The sequence below is a fragment of the Thunnus thynnus genome, chromosome 15 (genome assembly GCF_963924715.1).
Source record: "Thunnus thynnus chromosome 15, fThuThy2.1, whole genome shotgun sequence".
Taxonomy (NCBI): Eukaryota; Metazoa; Chordata; class Actinopteri; order Scombriformes; family Scombridae; genus Thunnus; species Thunnus thynnus.
Window position 1 is genome coordinate 5,605,618 of NC_089531.1, and position 17,246 is coordinate 5,622,863.

Here is a 17,246-nt window from a genome sequence, read left to right on the forward strand (position 1 = left end):
TTGGATTATTTACGTCTGTCTCATATGAAGCTATATACTCTAATGTTATAAGCCTGGATTTGCTCCAGAATCTCTTACACTAAAAACTCTTTTCATTTCACAGTCTGGCAAAGTTCATTTTACAAGCGTAGGAACAATCTTTAAACACTTAAACACTCTTATTTGTCTTGAATGATACACCGTCTTTGGAATAAAGTCGTATTCCTCTCTAGAAAACTGAAGGACTAATCCATACAGCTGCAGAGCCTCTGCCGTGTTGATTGGCTGGTATGTGAGGACTGGTGATCATGGTGACCTATAGAGTTTAACGATTGTTGAAACCCTACGCCTATGGCTGGTCCAGGCCGTGCAAAGTCATCTAACCTGTGTGTGTGAGTGAATATGTGAGTGTGCTTTTGAAGGCAATGCAGGCTGTGTTAACCCTCATGTTTACACTGTCACCCATGGGAGCAGAGCTATAAACAGGAATGTTACGTCACTTTTTGTCCCTTTTTGAATGGGAGTTTTTGCTATTTTTGCTCATTTTGAGTGCATTATGTGAGTGTTTGTCTCTGTCTCTATGTGTTCTAACCATTCGATAGTTAATGATCCCTCATAGATCCTCTTAACTTGACCCACAGACTAGGCTGAATTGGAAACCATTAAAAAAAACACAATAAATAAATAAAAAGACATAATAAAAGTGCTCCCCCGCTACTGTAATCTGTCACAAAGACAGGACACGTGGCTGGAGAGTTGGCAGTCATGTAGAGAATGTATGGAGTTAAACCCTTCTCTATTTTAGAAGACCTTCGTATGCATTAGGTTTGACTTAAATGACAGCTTATAACGGCATGTACTCACATTCAGCTGCACACACGGAGTTATGCGGACATCAGAAGGCTGACAAATGACGTTCAACGGAGTTTATTCTCACAATGTGATAAGATCCAGCTCGGAAAAAAAACATCATCACCATATATCACTATATCACCATCGCTATGTCGTCAATAAATATCTCTAAATGTCTCTCAAAGTAGAGAGTTGTTCTCTAAAAGTGACTTTTTTTATTGTTTTGGTTAGAAAGTAATATATGGTTAAGATGAGGTAAATTATATATATTGTTTTTAACACTAAAAGTAAGAGTCAGTGTACAATAGAGCTGCAACGAATAGTCAATTAATTAATCAGTCCGTTGACAGAAAATTAATTTGCTAACTGAGTAATCATTTCAGTCATTTTCTAAGCAAAAATGACGTCGTTCTCTTGTTCTAACTTGTGAGGATTTGAGGCATTTCTCTGTTTTAAATCATTTAAAAGTGAAAAGCTTTGGGTTATAGACTAAACAGTCCATCGATTAATCGAGAACATAATCAGCAGATTAACTGATAATGAAAACACTTGTTAATTGCAGCCCGGTTGAAAAATATAGTGGATTACAGAGTTTTTTATAAAGTGTTATTCCTTTCCTCAAGGTTATTGACAGGAAATAATGTGATATATTAGATGGACAACAAAAATCATCTCAGTAAATGTGTTTGGTATGTATAGCAGGTAATAAATGGTCAGGAAACACAGTAAAAAGTGTTAGGTGTGTAAAAACACTGTGTAATTATCAGAGGTTAGAGTTATCAAAGGGCAGAGCAGGTTTTTATTTAAAACAGAACAGAAGGCTGGGTCGTTTACGCTTAATAATGTCTCCAAAAAATGTAACAGCATACCGTTTATTAATTTAACACTGATCGTTATTTTCAGTATGTTAATGACTGTCAGTTCTTCATGGTCCAAACAGCCTTGACCTTCACCATGACAGCTACTGTTACCACAGTTTGAAGATTCATTCCACCTCTCATTATACGTATGCAGATAGTCTGTTACTGCCTGTATCTGTGTGTGTTGTGTTTATGTGTGTGTGTTTTTTATCTTTGGGTGATCTGAGTTTTAGATCTTGACAATGAGGCTGTTTTTTGGCTCCATGAAAGGCCTGTTTTAAGTCCAAGACAGTTGTTTGCATACTGTTTCTCTTTACGCATGTTTTATCAGAGGATTTTATCAATGAGTCAGTCATCAGTACATTTACTACTACTCACATACATTTCCATGGCTGCCAAAGTAGTTGTTAGAAAAAAGAGCAGGTTCAAACAGACTTTTGTATCATTCTATAAAGGTTAGTACAGGGCTCCTGTTTCAGACCAGTCAGCTGGAAACTTTATGCTTTTTGTATTTTAATGGTTTGGGTGTCTCGGGGGTCTCCAGAGGGGGATTTGGGTTTTAGGGCGGATCGTGAGTAGATAGGAAAAATTCCCCCACTCCCTATGATGCGTGCCAACAGATATGTTATATGATATATGTGTGATTATATACAGTATGTATTTACTAATGTGGGTGTGTGACAGGTTTTTATGGTTTTGTCTGTGTTTTGTTTGTCTTTAGAAAGTGATTCTTTAGGAAACATACCTAATATGTTTTTATATTCTTACTTTTAGATACTTTGACAATGACTTTTCCCACATTTAGTATATAGATAAATAGAGTATTTCTGCTAAACATGATTTTGAACTGATGACACATAAGAAGTATCAGAAAATCTGATACAGAAAATGACATGTAGTGTTTGTTTAGGGCTCCAGCTGTAAAACATGGTTGAATATAATGAATTCTCATAATCTAAATCAGTGATTGGTGTTGACTAGGGCTGCAACTAACTATTATTTTCATTATCAGTTAAATTGCAGATTATTTTTTCAATTAATCAATCAGTTCTGTCCATAAAATGTCAGAAAATAGTGAAAAATGTTATATGACAAATACAAGCATGAAATCATCACATTTGACACTGATTACAACAAATATTTGACATTTTTGCTTAAAAAATGACTAAAACGGTTGGCGATTAATTTTCTGTCGATCGACTAATTGATTAATCGACTAATCATCACAGCTCTTGTGTTGACAGTACTTCTCACACAGCACTAATGAAGTCTATTTAGATTTCTCTTATTAAAGTCGTATAACAGCTTGTTTAGAAGAGGCCTCACATGGAGTTAGATCTCTACATAAGTAACATCACTGTGTAGGATGTGAACGACCTTTTGGCAGAAAAAAATAATATATATTTTTTCATGCATATAAGATTAGTTGGTCTAATAACATATTTCCTCATTTTTGTAGCAGAGGAAAGATTTACCACTTCAGCACTTTTCTACATATTGAGTTTTAGGTCAGCAGAAAATGAAAAAATATTTAAAGGAAAATATTGGGTGATTTTTAGTAGTGGAGTCCAAAAAAATGACAAAGTAAAGGCAGTATCATCACAACATAAGGGTTAAAAAACATATTTCCTCACTTGATCACCTTCCTGTAACGGAGAGGAAACCTTTATTAGTTCCTCTAGCAGGAAGAGCAGAATAACCTTTTTGTATGGAAATAAATTCTTAGCATAATTAAATCAGCAGACATTTGTGAGTTCATCATCTATGTTTTTTACTACTATGACCCACCGGCTCTGGTCCCAGCTCGGACAGTCCCAGTTGAGTTGCTCTTGACCTCAAGATACGCAGAAGTGACTGTGAGGAAGGAACTCAGTAACTGATCCTCCGTTCAGTATAACGTATGTCCACGCTGCGTGTTACGTAACTTAGCGTATGTTGGCACATTGTCTAAGAAAGAATTTTGTGAATCTGTTCTGGGCGGTTTATCTTTCCTGTTCACAAGTCCATGATGGGACCAGAAGACAGCTGGAAGGACACAGAGAGAAAGAGAGATGGGGGGAAAAAAGAGAGGGAATATGATGAGGCTTTGAAAGGTACACTAATGGTGAGAGAGAGGGGAAAGAGGTGTGGGGAAGTGTAATGAGGAATATTGGATCACACCACTACTAAATTTAGCCTAGAGTAGAGTTTCACCAGCAAAGACACAGAGAGAGAGAGAGAGAGAGGGAAAGATAAAAAGGGGGAAAGGGGGTAACGAAGGAAGGAGGTAGAGGAGTACGAGTGATTAGTAGCAGAGTAGAATTTCACTGGTGAAGAGGGAAAACAGGAAGGAGAGGTGGAAGGAGGTAAAGGAGGGAATGCGTGGTTAGAGATAGATATCAGACAACATGATATACACTGTGGTGGCCATATTGGAGGTCCCCCTGTCCTGAGCCGCATAGTAGAGAACAGCTGGTTGCTTTTCCAAATATATGACTCGGACGTCTCAATCAAATCCAGTAGAGAAGGTTCATTTATGTAGTTTATTATAGTAGATATGATCAAGTCACTGCTTTAGTCAGATTGACAATAATATCTGGTCTGTGGATGATCATCACTTTGTTGTCATTGTAACTTATCATGTATAGATCGTGTTTGTGCTCGTCACAGATGCAGATTTTATATGATTAATGTTAATTAAACAACACACAAATAATTTTGATCGTCCTCAAAGTTAATGAAGAACATCTATCAGGCAGTTGTATGCATCCCTAGTGCTCACCGTGTTCACAGCTGCATTATAATTAGTCACTCTTCCAGTTATGTCCATCATGTGGATCAGTAGCTAATTCATGAATTGATTAATTTACTGTCGTCCCATGTAAACGTACATTTATGCAAGGTGAGAGTATATATTTATTCTGACAAAAGGCTAGATAGGGACAAGGGTTGAAGACAAAACAGATCTGTAAATATGAAAACAAATCTCTGTCATTAAACAATCAACCTTAAAATTATAACAATGCTAAATTAGCTTACCCTGAAGCTGCAGCATTTTGATCCTGGTTGTGACATTTAGACTTATTTAGAAATAAGTTGTACACAGTTCTCCACCGGACTGCTGTAATGTTTTTAAAAAAATCCAGTCTGAACAAATGAAAACTAACATGTAAATCATTCTAAGTAATTAGAAAACAACCCAAGTAGCCTAAACTATGTTTGACGCCCCCTGCTGGAGGACAAGACTCCACCTGTTGTACTTATACACTCTGGACCATGAGATGAGGTAATTCTTTGGAAAACGAGTGAGTGGACCTTTAAGTTGAGATGTTTTTTACTGTACATATTATACAGATTGTAATGTCCTGATTTGGAAGAAAAAATGAAAGCCCTTAAAGCATCTATTAGAGTAAATTGGAGAGGAAGAATTTATTTAAATCCCCAGCCTGTCTGTTTGCATTAGTAAGAGGAGCCTGTATACAGTTTTTGTCTTTATGTTTAATATACAGGGGTTGCCGAGGTGTTTTTATATGAATGAAACTGTCTTGAGTCTTAAGAGGAATCAGTTTCGTGTGGTTACTTTAGGGTGTGATGTTGACAGTGTGTCATGAATCTGTGTTATGGTAAGGTGATAGTTGTCCCCTTTCCAGTGTATTTGTGTGTAATGCCCTTGCGGTCATGAGTGTACAGGACATGTCAGGAACAATTTGTAATGAGAGAATCCGCACTGAGCATCTTTTGGAAATGTTGGTTTTGAACCACGTTGTGCACTCATACAAAAACACATGTCCAAGTCTTGTGTATCAGCAGGACAACAGTGTGTGTTATAACATTAAACAGTACTGCCTACCAGGTCAAGTCATTACTGGCCTCTATTATTTGAGTCTGTGTCGGCATCCCGTTACAGCACATTGTGTCTTAATGCTCCTCGAGTTTCACTGTGCATTTACCGTCATCTCTGCTCACACAGCATCCCCAGAACTATATGTACGTGTGTGTGTGTGTGTGTGTGTGTGTGTGTGTGTGTGTGTGTGTGTGTGTGTGTGTGTGTGTGTGCGTGTCTAAATCCATCCATCCATCAATCTGTCCGTCCATGAACCTGCTAAATTAGAAGCTGTTGAAAGGTTACTGCCCGAACATCCAAAGTGTCAGCACCAGACACAACTTACCAGCTTGTCACTTGTATTCCTGGAGTGCTATTGTCTGCTGTTGATGTACTAAGAATATATATCAGCGCTGGTGGAATATTTGTAGCGCAGTGTTGGAATATCAGGCAATGCTTCAGTCATGTGGATCGATGGATAGTTTCTGATTAACTGTGATAGTTAGTGATGGGAAAATGACTTGATGTCCTGTTGCACATTAAACTCCCAGTACTCAGTATTATAGTCAGTGCTGCACAGTGGAAAGTAATGTATTGTATATATTTCTGGGCTTCATTGTATCTTTTCTCACATTGAATCTTTGTACATCATGAGCAGGACAGTGCTGTATAGTAGTTTTGTGTATTTTATAAAGGATGTTTGTCATGATTAGACTGTCTTGGATTGCTACTGATTGCTTGTCTCTCCTTCTTACAGAGTATGTTATTTTTTGTTTTATTTGTTTTGTTTTATATCTTCATGTGTGTGTTTTTGTTTTAATTTCTTAGTGTGTATGTTTGTGTATATTAAGTATTGTGCACATATGTCAAACCACTTTCCCTCTGGGATAATAATAAGTTAATAATAAGTGCAGCTTGCACATAACTAGAATCCATATGTGTTATTGGCATTTATGTGTACAGACTGAATCAAAATGACATGAAAGCCTTTTACTTTCACATTTGAACCTTTATAACTTTGCTGACCTCTGGTGTCCCCATGTAGTATTGTTTCATGTTTACACTTAAACATTTCATTATAAAACAATTGCGCCACTTTTCACAGTAGAAAAACTTTAAAACCAATGCATTGCACTATTTTATCGATCAGAAAAAGCAGGAAATGTACTAATATTCTACACTTTCTTCAGTATAGATTTTTTTGGTCTTTCTGTAACTACATTACTGGTAATAATGCAGAACATATACAGAACCTTACCTCCACTTATCTACCTAAACACTAAGGAAGCGCTACTACAAGTTTGTTTGGAAGAGATAGAAGTTTATGACAGCGGATAGTAAGTTAAAGCCAACTATACAGAGGTGTTATTGTAATGTGCGATAATTAGTCAATTAATCGATTAGTTGATCAAGAGAAAGTTAATCTGCCACTATTTTAACAATCAGAATTATTTCAGTTATTTTTCAAGCAAAAATGTCAAAGGTTTGATGGTTAAAGATTCTCAAATGTGATGATTAGCTGATTTTCTTGGTCTCACATTATGGTAAACAAAATCATTTGGGGTTTTATAATCTTGGACAAAACAAGACATTGGAGTCAACTGATATTGATATTTTTCACAGTTTTCTGATTCTTTTTATAGACCAAACAATTAATCAATTCATTGAGAAAATAGCTGTCAGAAGAATCTATTATGAAAAAAACTGTTAGTTGCAGCCCTAGTCTCTTTAAACTGTTGAGGAGAAAAGAAAGAATATATGTTATATAGTTGATAGAGAGAGAAGAATGTAATGTATGTCCTATAATGTCTTGGATATAGACGTTATGGGACATAATGTCTATATCCATAATGTCTATGGATGAAGAGAAGGACAAAACAAATGAAAGAGGGCATCTCCTACTGAAGGGGTTGAGATATCTTTGCAAGGGAGAGAGAGAGAGAGAGAGATGAGAATTAAACTCTTCCCCAGATGTCCCGGCCAATTTTCATGGAGTGTGTCCAGAGGTGATAAATCTCGAGGCAGAGCCCATGTTTCCGCTTCCATTAGAGCTGTTTGGGTCGACACGTGGTCCTGTCTATTTTTAAATTCAGCCTCTCTCTGCCAGGGTGCCAACAGGAGAGTACTATAACACTCCACATTCTCAATTGCTCTGGAACAGCTTGTGCATGTTTACGTCTAATGAATGACTGCTGCATCTTTTAGTATTTCCTCTCTTCTGTACTAATTGATTGAACGGATCGCTTTACCGATTGATCGATAGCTCTATGGAGAGTACCAAGAACACCACGGAGGCTCCCGCAGACGGGAGGCCACACGCCTACTGACCGAGAGACAGATCAAGAAACATGGCAACCATCCCCACGGCCACGGGAGGTCTCGCCACGGACACGGCCGCCGTGGTCACGGCCAGAACGGATACCACGGTCGCCACGGACACCAGCATGGCTATCACGGCAGGCATAGAAACAGGCGTCAGTCCAACATGGAGGGGGATGCTTCTGGAGAGCAAACAGCTGAACCCGACTTTACATCTTCACTAAAGAACAAACGCTCGTACTCCAAGTGTAGAGGTGAGCAGTCCAGAGGAGAGATGTAAAAACCAGTAAAAATAAGATGCTTTTTGTAAGCTTTTGTGCCATTTGCTTTCATCAGACTGCATAGCATGGGTGCAGCGGTTCCTCGTGACCAGGTTAGGAGAAGATTGGATCTTCCTTGTTATGCTGGGCATCACAATGGCACTGGTCAGCTGGACGATGGACTACGCTAGCGCAAAGAGCCTGCAAGGTAGGACCGCAGAGGCCGAACATAAAGGAAAAGCAGGTGCAAAATAGGTCAGATGTTCTTTCTCTTAGTCTCTGAATATTCTTATGTTTTTTATGCCTGTCTCATTCCTTTACCTTTCATCTCCTTCCACTATCCTCTGTTCTCTTTCGTAGGGCTACCCCCGAAAAGTCGCCAAGTCGATGCATCGGCCGATAAATCCCTGAGTCGACCTGCATTTTTTCAGTCGAATCGCTCCCTTTTTTTTGCTGACTTAAATACATAACTGTGATGAAAACAGAGCGAATGTGTTTCCTGCTGCTAGCTCTGGCGTTAATTACAGCGAAGTCGGCTAACCACCTGTTTAAACAAACACTGAACACTTTTTATTTCTCTGGCTGTGGAAATCGAGCGTTTTCACATCACAAATGATGAATAACAGCATTAAAGTATGAGCCACCCCCCCCCCCTACCGAGTCATGTATCGGTCTGAAGTGCTGAGTCGGGGACAGCCCTACTCTTTTGCTTCACCCTTTACCTACTCCCACTCTCCTGCCATTCATCCATCCCCATTTCTCTTCTTTCCAATCAATCTAAATCTTTCTTCCACTTCTCCTTTACCCCCCCCCCTTTTCCTCTCTCAGCTTATAAATGGATTCACGGGGAGCTGAGGGGGAACATCCCCCTGCAGTATCTGGCCTGGGTTTCTTATCCCCTGCTGTTCATCCTGTTCTCCTCCTTCTTCTGTCACCTGGTTGCTCCTCAAGCTATCGGTCTGTACCTCTTTTCTCTCTTTTTCCTGCTCCTGCTCATCTGCCTTTAGTCTTTTGTATGCAGAATGGTTACTTTAAAAGATTCAAGGTTATGGAAGTGCTTTGAATCAGATCAGTTTCCAGCTTTTCACATGGCTTTCCACTGCACAGTTGCTCCAGCATTAACAGGACCTCTCTTCGTCGTCCTGTCTCCCCTCTGAACAATCTCTGTCTCGCCTTCTGTCTCAGGTTCTGGTATCCCAGAGTTGAAGACCATCCTGAGAGGCGTAGTGCTAAAGGAATATTTGACCATCAAGGCCTTTATTGCTAAAGTCATCGGTCTGACTGCTGCTCTGGGCAGCGGCATGCCTGTAGGCAAAGAGGTGGGTGAACTTAGATAGAGCTGGACCATCCAATCTCTCCCTATAGCTTTTTTCACTCTGTCTGAGCATTGAAACAGCAGATGTGGTTTTCTGTGGTCTTGTACTGTCTGTACTTCTTATAATATAACATAATTTAACTTGATTGTCTTGTGCCCTCCTCCCGCACTCAGGGTCCGTTTGTGCACATTGCCAGTATCTGTGCGGCCGTTCTCAGCAGGTGCATGTCTATCTTTTCAGGAGCTTATCAGGTAAGCTGATGTTAGGAAAGGTTTCCATCTACATTCAACTATGAGTGGAATTATAAAAGAATGTATAAGATATTCCTTCATCTTTATGTTTTGTTTTTTTTTCTCCCTCCTCCTCCTCTCTGGATCAGTAGAATCCATACTGTTATACAGACATCCTGACAGTGGGCTGTGCTGTGGGAGTGGGCTGCTGCTTTGGTACTCCACTTGGAGGTACACAACCTTTTGCCTTTTTCTTATTCTACTGTTGTTGTTGTTGACTCTTCTCTTCCTGAATGTATATATGATAGCCATCTCTGCACTAGGTTTTTTAAAATTTCCTCAGCCCATATTGTACACTCTGACACTCAGGAAAATGTGATGGTAATGGTTCTTGGTTTTATGTGCTGATACAAGTTGAAGGAACCATTAAAATGTGCCATTTTACAGGAAATACAATGACAGAGGTCATATTAGAATTTTAGAATATCACCTTGTTTGTTAATATTTCTCTGTTGCTATGAATCAGTGCCTTGTTCCTACCTGTTAAACTAATGTTTCTTTTTCCCTTTTTTCTTTGTTCATCAGGTGTGCTCTTCAGTATAGAGGTGACATCCACATACTTTGCTGTGAGAAACTACTGGAGAGGATACTTTGCTGCTACATTTAGTGCCTTCATATTTCGAGTATTATCTGTATTTAACAAAGATGCAGGTATGGATGGGAGAGAAAGATATCATATATGTATAAACACTATTTATATAGCATATTTTCTGTTTTATTAATTATAGTATCATCACAAGCACTCTTGACAGTCATTGTATTTGCGTGTACGTGAGCTAGAGGGCGCCCTTACTTTAAGCAAACTGTTGTATCTGTTCAGTGACACTGACATAATGAAAGTACTGTAGGCACATTGTGTATTTTCCACTAGATGGTGTTGTCCTCTACCACATGTAGCAGCTGGGTGTTTAATGCATGACTCAGGTCACCCGAGTGTCTCTCGCAAGAATATTGAAATGAGTCTTTGACAAACCAAGAAATATATTTGCTCATCTCACTGTGCCAACACTCTCCCATCTCATTTAGTTACTAGTAGTTTGAACAATACTGCAAATCATACCGCCCAGTTCTGTATGCAAACAGATGCTGAAATGCTGAGAAGAGCACCAGTACCCATGCTGTCTTTTTAGTCCTCTGGAATGAAATACTGATGGTACAAATGTCACCTTCTCATCTTCATTTTGCAGTTACCATCACGGCTCTGTTCAGGACAAATTTCCGCATGGATTTCCCCTTTGATCTGCAGGAGCTACCTGCTTTTGCCATCATTGGGTGAGTGACTGGAAAACTGGAAATCCTTACATTTTGGTGTGTGTGTGTGTGCGTGTGTGTTTGTGTAGACTTCCTCATGGAGATGATAAATGCAGCAGTTAATAAGTCAAACTTTATGCAAATGTAGCATTTGAGAGACGACGAGAGAATCCAATTTACTAGTTCACCGTTTACCTCGAGGAAGGAAGGAGAAGCTCAAAGAATGAAGATGAACACCTTCATGTGATGATGCTCTGGACTCATGTACTGTATGTCATAATGTGAAAAGTTTATTGCCAAAAATTAATAGCCACTATGTTGTTATATGTATGTATTGTATTTTAATGAATTAATTAGAGCATTTACTAAAATTAATTAATAAATTACCTATTTTGTTACCTTAGATTGAGTCCTTTATATCTACACAGGGAGCAGGTCCTCTTCCACAGAGCCCACCATGTTGCACCTGCATGTTTCTACAGTAGCCCAGAACAGACAAACCAAACATTAGCTCTAGAAAGGACCTTTCATGCCACCTTAGGCCCTATACAGGCTTGAAATGAAGTGGTATTCAGTTGGTTGCAATCTGCAACCTAAGTGCTAGATGCCACTAAATCCTACACACTGGTCCTTTAGAGGGTGTTGCAAATGAACAGCTGACTTAATTTGGCTAATGTGATGTTTATTTGTTTGTGCAGGATCTCCTGCGGTTTCCTGGGGGCGTTCTTCGTCTATCTCAACAGACGGGTGGTATTGTTTATGAGACGACATAACGCCATGACCCGCTTCCTGACCAAACAGTGAGTTTCTGTGCATCAGAAGGGCCAATATTTCACACATGAATAAAGCTTTTAAAAATTAGATTTATTGTTAACATAATATAAAACTGTAATAATGTTAATCAGTTAAATCAGTCATGAATGCAGTGTATGGATGAGTGAAGTATGTGGTGCGTGCAAGCAAAGCAAAACAAAACAAAACCAAAGTCTAACCCATCTGGATGGTGGAGGCCTGGAAGGAAGAGAGAGAAAGAGGTTAACACAGAAGACACCTAAATAGGCTGTAGGCCTAAACTACCCAGGTGCGGGTAGTTCCCTGATGTCCTCTCCAACCCTGCCCACTGGCTCCTGAGCCAAGAAGCCAAAGCGACCTCTTAAGCAAAAGGCAAAGGGGACGTCACACCTTGCAAGGCAGCTGGATTTGCGATGCTGATTGGTAGTGCAGACACATACCTGACAAGATGGATTATCGCGTGATGTCTTGATCTCATGAATCCAGCTGCCTCACAAGGTTTCCAGGTTTAATTGGGATTTTGAAAGTCGAGGATTATTATTAAAGTCTGTTTAATAACCAAGTTTGTCTCCCATCGCAGCCGACTGATCTTTCCTGCGATGGTAACTTTGGTCATCGCCACCTTGACCTTCCCACCCGGGTTCGGACAGTTCATGGCAGGAGAGGTCAGCGTTCATATCTATTCATATCTTGTCCTCTTCTACTGCCTGTTATGTCATGTAAACAAAGGAGAATACAGGGCATGTGAATCTGTTTGTACCTGCATGCAACGCTGACAGCAACAGAGAGTTGATGAGCAAAAACCAGCAGCAAATGTCACCCCACAAAAGCAAACAGCGGTAACTAATTTACATGTTTTAAAACTCAACCAGGAACATAAATTTTTTTAAAAATGCAGCTGCTTAAAAACAACACAGAACAAAGTGGCCATGAGAAATAATAACCCAAAAAGAAAGATTTTAACAGCAGGGAGAAACCTGCACTCAACCAGTGAGCTTTTAGATCTTTTGTCTCTTTGGTTTACTTTGTTATAAAGGGTTTAAAGCATCGTCACAGACCAGTCGACTTGATTAAATAAGCCTGCTCTGTTCACAGGATTTTGGGGTATTGAAGTTAAAAAAAATTTGAATGTGACCTCTCGGTGCCACAGGGAGACACCGCCTCGCGCACCTTTGAGATACAAACAGCAACAAACTTTGATCAGGTATCGGTATGAGGATGAGTTCACTTAAAGGGGAACTCCACCGATTTTACACATCAAAGTCTGTTTACAGGCCTCGGGGAGGACTATTGCATATGTGAAAAGTAGTAATAAAGCCTTTATTGGCTCCAGAGGGAGCTGTGTGAAATCTCTTAAATTTGAAAAGAGAGAAGCTGCCAGACCTCTGTAGCGCGCACGCCACAAATCTGCTTGAGGCTACACTAGCATAATATACCTGAAACTGAGACAAAAACATAAATTTAGGAGTGTCTGTTGAAGGGGACCTGAAACTATTAGAAAATATGAATTCAGCTGCTGGCAGTGCTGTACTGTGACAGAAATAATAAAAAAGAAAAGAATACTTTGTCTTTGAGTTTGGATGCTAAAAATGTCTTTCTAAAGCAAAGCAATCCATGATGGGAAGCGGTCATGTGACAGTAACAGAGGTATCGGAGGAGAGCATATTATAGCCTACAGTAGGTGATGTTACATTGTCGGCTGCAACACAAGATGATACTGGACAGAGAGCTGCAGAAACACCCTGAGTCTACAACAACTACTGATACATAGAAGCTGCAGCACCTAAATATGACAGTAAAAATCATAAAATCTAAAAAACCTCGCAGTAAATTGGCAGCCAGGATGATAATATGGTTAACAGAACATTCATTTTGCATTTTTTTCCTTGTGAAGAAAGTCAGACTATCTGTTCACGACCTGTACGACGAGGCCTAAATTCACAAATCATACCTAAGAGAAAATTCTCTATATGAGAATATTGATTGAATACCCCAAAATTGTCTTAAATTACTCGTACGTGCCTCTTAACCCTCCTGTTGTCCTCGGGTCAATTTTGACCCGGGAGGACAACAGGTGTCATTATGTGTCAGTCAGTGTCAGATAAAATAATTCATAATTTCTTAGTCAGGATACTGTTTTGAAACCATTTCAATTTTTTTGATGACAGCACATAATGACACCTGTTGTCCTCCCGGGTCAATTTTGACCGGTTTCAAAACAGTATCCTGGCTACATAAGAAATTATGAATTATTTTAACTACAGTTGAGGTCAGAGGAAATGTGTTGATGGATTATGGCAAACTGGTATATGACACATAATGACACCTGTTGTCCTTCCGGGTCAATTTTGACCTTAATGACACCTGTTGTCCTTCCGGGTCAAAATTGACCCAAGGACAACAGGTGTCATTAAGTGCTGTCATCAAAAAAATTGAAATGGTTTCAAAACAGTGTCCTGACTAAGAAATTATGAATTATTTTATATGACACTGAATGACACATAATGACACCTGTTGTCCTCCCGGGTCAAAGTTGACCCGAGAGGACAATAGGAGAGTTAAGAATGAATCTGTTTGTACAAGTAGTTCTGTTGCATTAACTTCGATACTGTTAACTGCCTATCTCGAGTCTGACAATGTTAAATGCTGAATTGATGAAGTAACTGATGAACTCTTTGGAGTGTGTAAGAAGCATAAAAGGATGTTTTATATTAAATCTACAGGAGACATGACAGATCAATTTCTGCACAGCTCGCCCAAAGCCAAATTTTCGTTCAGTATTCTGGCAAAGTGGAACAGCAGGTTAGATGAAGTTGGACACCCTAATGTTTTTAATAATCGGGATTAACAGTCGGGGTATGAGCCGTAAGAGCTGTTGCTTTAGCATGAACCAAAACCAAAATCTATACTTGAATATTCAGAACACCATCAGCTTATTAAATCTGCGGTGTCAGTGTCTTGCGTTTCTGCATGAATGGAGGCTTCGTGTCTTGTAGCCTTCACTGACGTGTGCACAAAGGGAGTTTTAAGGTGAAAGCTCAGACAGCCACATATCAACAGCTCAGCCACCCAGAGCTAACAGCTAATCATGTGTTTCACAGACGCTCAAGAATAGAACCACAAAGTGTGAACCAGGTGTGTGTGTGTTATGTGCTGTTTTAAGTGCATGCAGTCTGTGTGCATATGTCAGCGAGCAACACCTTAACATGTTTTTTTTGTGCCCTTCGGTGCATGTCTTTCACACCCACGATTGTAGAAACGTCTCACACCTTTTTTTCTAACAAACGCACAGCATTGTTTTAACACAGAAGGGGGAGTGAAGTGATATCTCAATCTGAATCAAATCTAACCGGATAGCACTGCGCAGAGCGACAGAAGAGGCAGCGCAGCGAGAAGAGATTAAACGCTACACGGGTCGCGACCCAGACGTGAACCCGCAACTTCAAAAAGACACAGGGAAAGCCTGTCATTACATCTGTACCGCGGCCCACAGCAGCCTCTCACACAGCCCATCCTCTGCAGTTTCTACTCACACACCCAATGATGAATTTCAGGTCCTCGATATTCAACTCAAGTCAGGAGGTACAAAAGTAGAATGACGTTGGTGTTGTTGTTTTTTTTTTTTCGCCCCGGCAGCGGCGTTATGCAGATGCAAGAGGCGCCGCTGCAATTTGTGTGCCTGTGAGCAAAACCGGAGGAATATATGCAAATGTGGAGCAAAAAATGATTGAAGTGAATTCGTCAGTCATGAGTCATCTAAAGAGAATGAGTCATTGGACACGGCTTTCAGCTTTCTGGATGACTTCCTGCCTGTTTATCCCACTTGACATTCTCCCTTCTCTTCACTCTCTGTCTCCCCTTTATTTTTTATGTCTTTACTCACTTTCCTTTACTCTCTCTTTCTCTTTTTTTTGTCCTCACTCTCTTCTCCTTTTCTCTCCTGCCCCCTCTTCCTTAAACTTTCATTCTCTCCCTCTTCATCCCTCTCTCTTTGGCTTCCTCTCCCCACTTCTCATCACCTCTCATATCTCAACCTTTCTTTCTTTCTTTCTTTCTCTCTCACCCTTCCACCTTTTCACGACCTCTTTACTCCCTTTTTCTTTCTTCTCTTCATGCATCTATTTCTCTATTTATTTCCATCCTTTCTCCCACTTAATATGTTCTCCTCTTGTCCTTCCCTGCCTCCTCTCCTTCCTCTCTCCTCTCATTTTTTTCTTCTCCACTCTCCCTTCCTCCCTCTATGTCCTTCCCTTTTCCATCTTTTCCTCTCTCTTCCACCTTGCCTCTCCCTTTTCTCCCTACTTCCTGCCCACCCCATCACACCCTCATCATATTCCCTCCTTACTCCGTCCTCATCTGTTTCCCTCCTCTCCTCTGCTTCTCCTTCCTCACCTCTCTAGTTGATGCCCAGGGAGTGTATCAACTCTTTGTTTGATAACTTTACCTGGACGAAGATTTCGGGGCCCCCACTTCCGCCCGGTCTGGGTCGTTCCGCTGCCTGGCTGCACCCCAACGTCAGCGTCTTCATCGTCTTGTTGCTCTTCTTCCTCATGAAGGTCCGTGGCATCTGGGAAATGTATTGTTGGATGTGTGTGTGTGTGTTTGTTTGGGTGTCTTTTCCAGATTGAATTTGTGTGAATTTGTGCACCAGCCCTTTTTGTCTATGTGTGTGTGTGTGTGTGTGTGTGTGTGTGTGTGTGTGTGTGTGTGTGATTGGCTCCACCTGACGTCAGCATTTTCGTCATCATCCTCCTCTTCTTCATTAGGGGCATTTGTTGCAGGTCACTCATGTCGTGTGTTGGTGACAGGGACATAGTGTGCGTTTGTTTGTGTATGTGTGTGTGTGTGTGTGTGCGTGTTTGTCTTCTTCCTGTTCTTCCTGTCCAAGGGCACCGGCCCTGGCAGGCTGCCAGCAGTTGTAGCTTTCTTATGCTTTCTTAAAAGCAGCCACACACACACACACACACATGCTGGAGACCAGCATTCCTGTGATGCTCTCTGTTGTTCACTTCAATATTTTATGAGCAGAAATATGTTCATAAATCTGGTCTATGGGTGCTGGGTTGACTGTGAATCAGCAGAAAGTTCACGAAACTATCAAATCTGTAAAAAAAAAAAAAAAAAAAGCATATATGGAGAAATAATCAGTAACACACCATAAACAAACCATATCAATGTGAATCACAGACACAATGCAGCCACTGAACACTAATGAGCAGTTTGTCATATCATCGTAGGCGCATACAGATCAGAAATGTTCAAGACAGCATGAGGTAACTAAAGAGTTTCAGGGTGGCCGAGAAGCCTGATGGATCACTAAAGCTGCCGGTTATTTATTGGCTAAGAGAGCAGCCTAGAAAACCAGACACACTGCATCTACAAAGACAACAAGAGCCGAAAGCTGAAGCTTACTGACAAGGACAATTATACAAAAATGCAAACCTTGTACTGTATGTATAGAGTGTGGAACTTAATTATGTTCATTTTCCTCAGCAAATGGCGACTTAACACTTCAAACTCACAAA

General features: G+C 40.2%; 1 protein-coding gene across 2 annotated transcripts in view; it reads left to right on the plus strand.

Moving 5' to 3' along the window:
* Positions 1-17,246, plus strand: part of clcn1a (chloride channel, voltage-sensitive 1a) — a 43,071-nt gene that overhangs the window by 1,896 nt on the left and 23,929 nt on the right. Inside the window, exons 2-12 of one of the 2 annotated variants that reach the window (XM_067612058.1) lie at positions 7,757-8,066; positions 8,149-8,280; positions 8,901-9,029; positions 9,258-9,391; positions 9,562-9,639; positions 9,771-9,849; positions 10,204-10,329; positions 10,866-10,950; positions 11,628-11,729; positions 12,302-12,386; positions 16,122-16,277. In XM_067612058.1, the coding sequence (XP_067468159.1) occupies positions 7,757-8,066; positions 8,149-8,280; positions 8,901-9,029; positions 9,258-9,391; positions 9,562-9,639; positions 9,771-9,849; positions 10,204-10,329; positions 10,866-10,950; positions 11,628-11,729; positions 12,302-12,386; positions 16,122-16,277 (1,416 nt within the window). The remainder of the gene's footprint in view (positions 1-7,756; positions 8,067-8,148; positions 8,281-8,900; positions 9,030-9,257; positions 9,392-9,561; positions 9,640-9,770; positions 9,850-10,203; positions 10,330-10,865; positions 10,951-11,627; positions 11,730-12,301; positions 12,387-16,121; positions 16,278-17,246) is intronic. The other variant, XM_067612059.1, reaches the window with a different exon arrangement.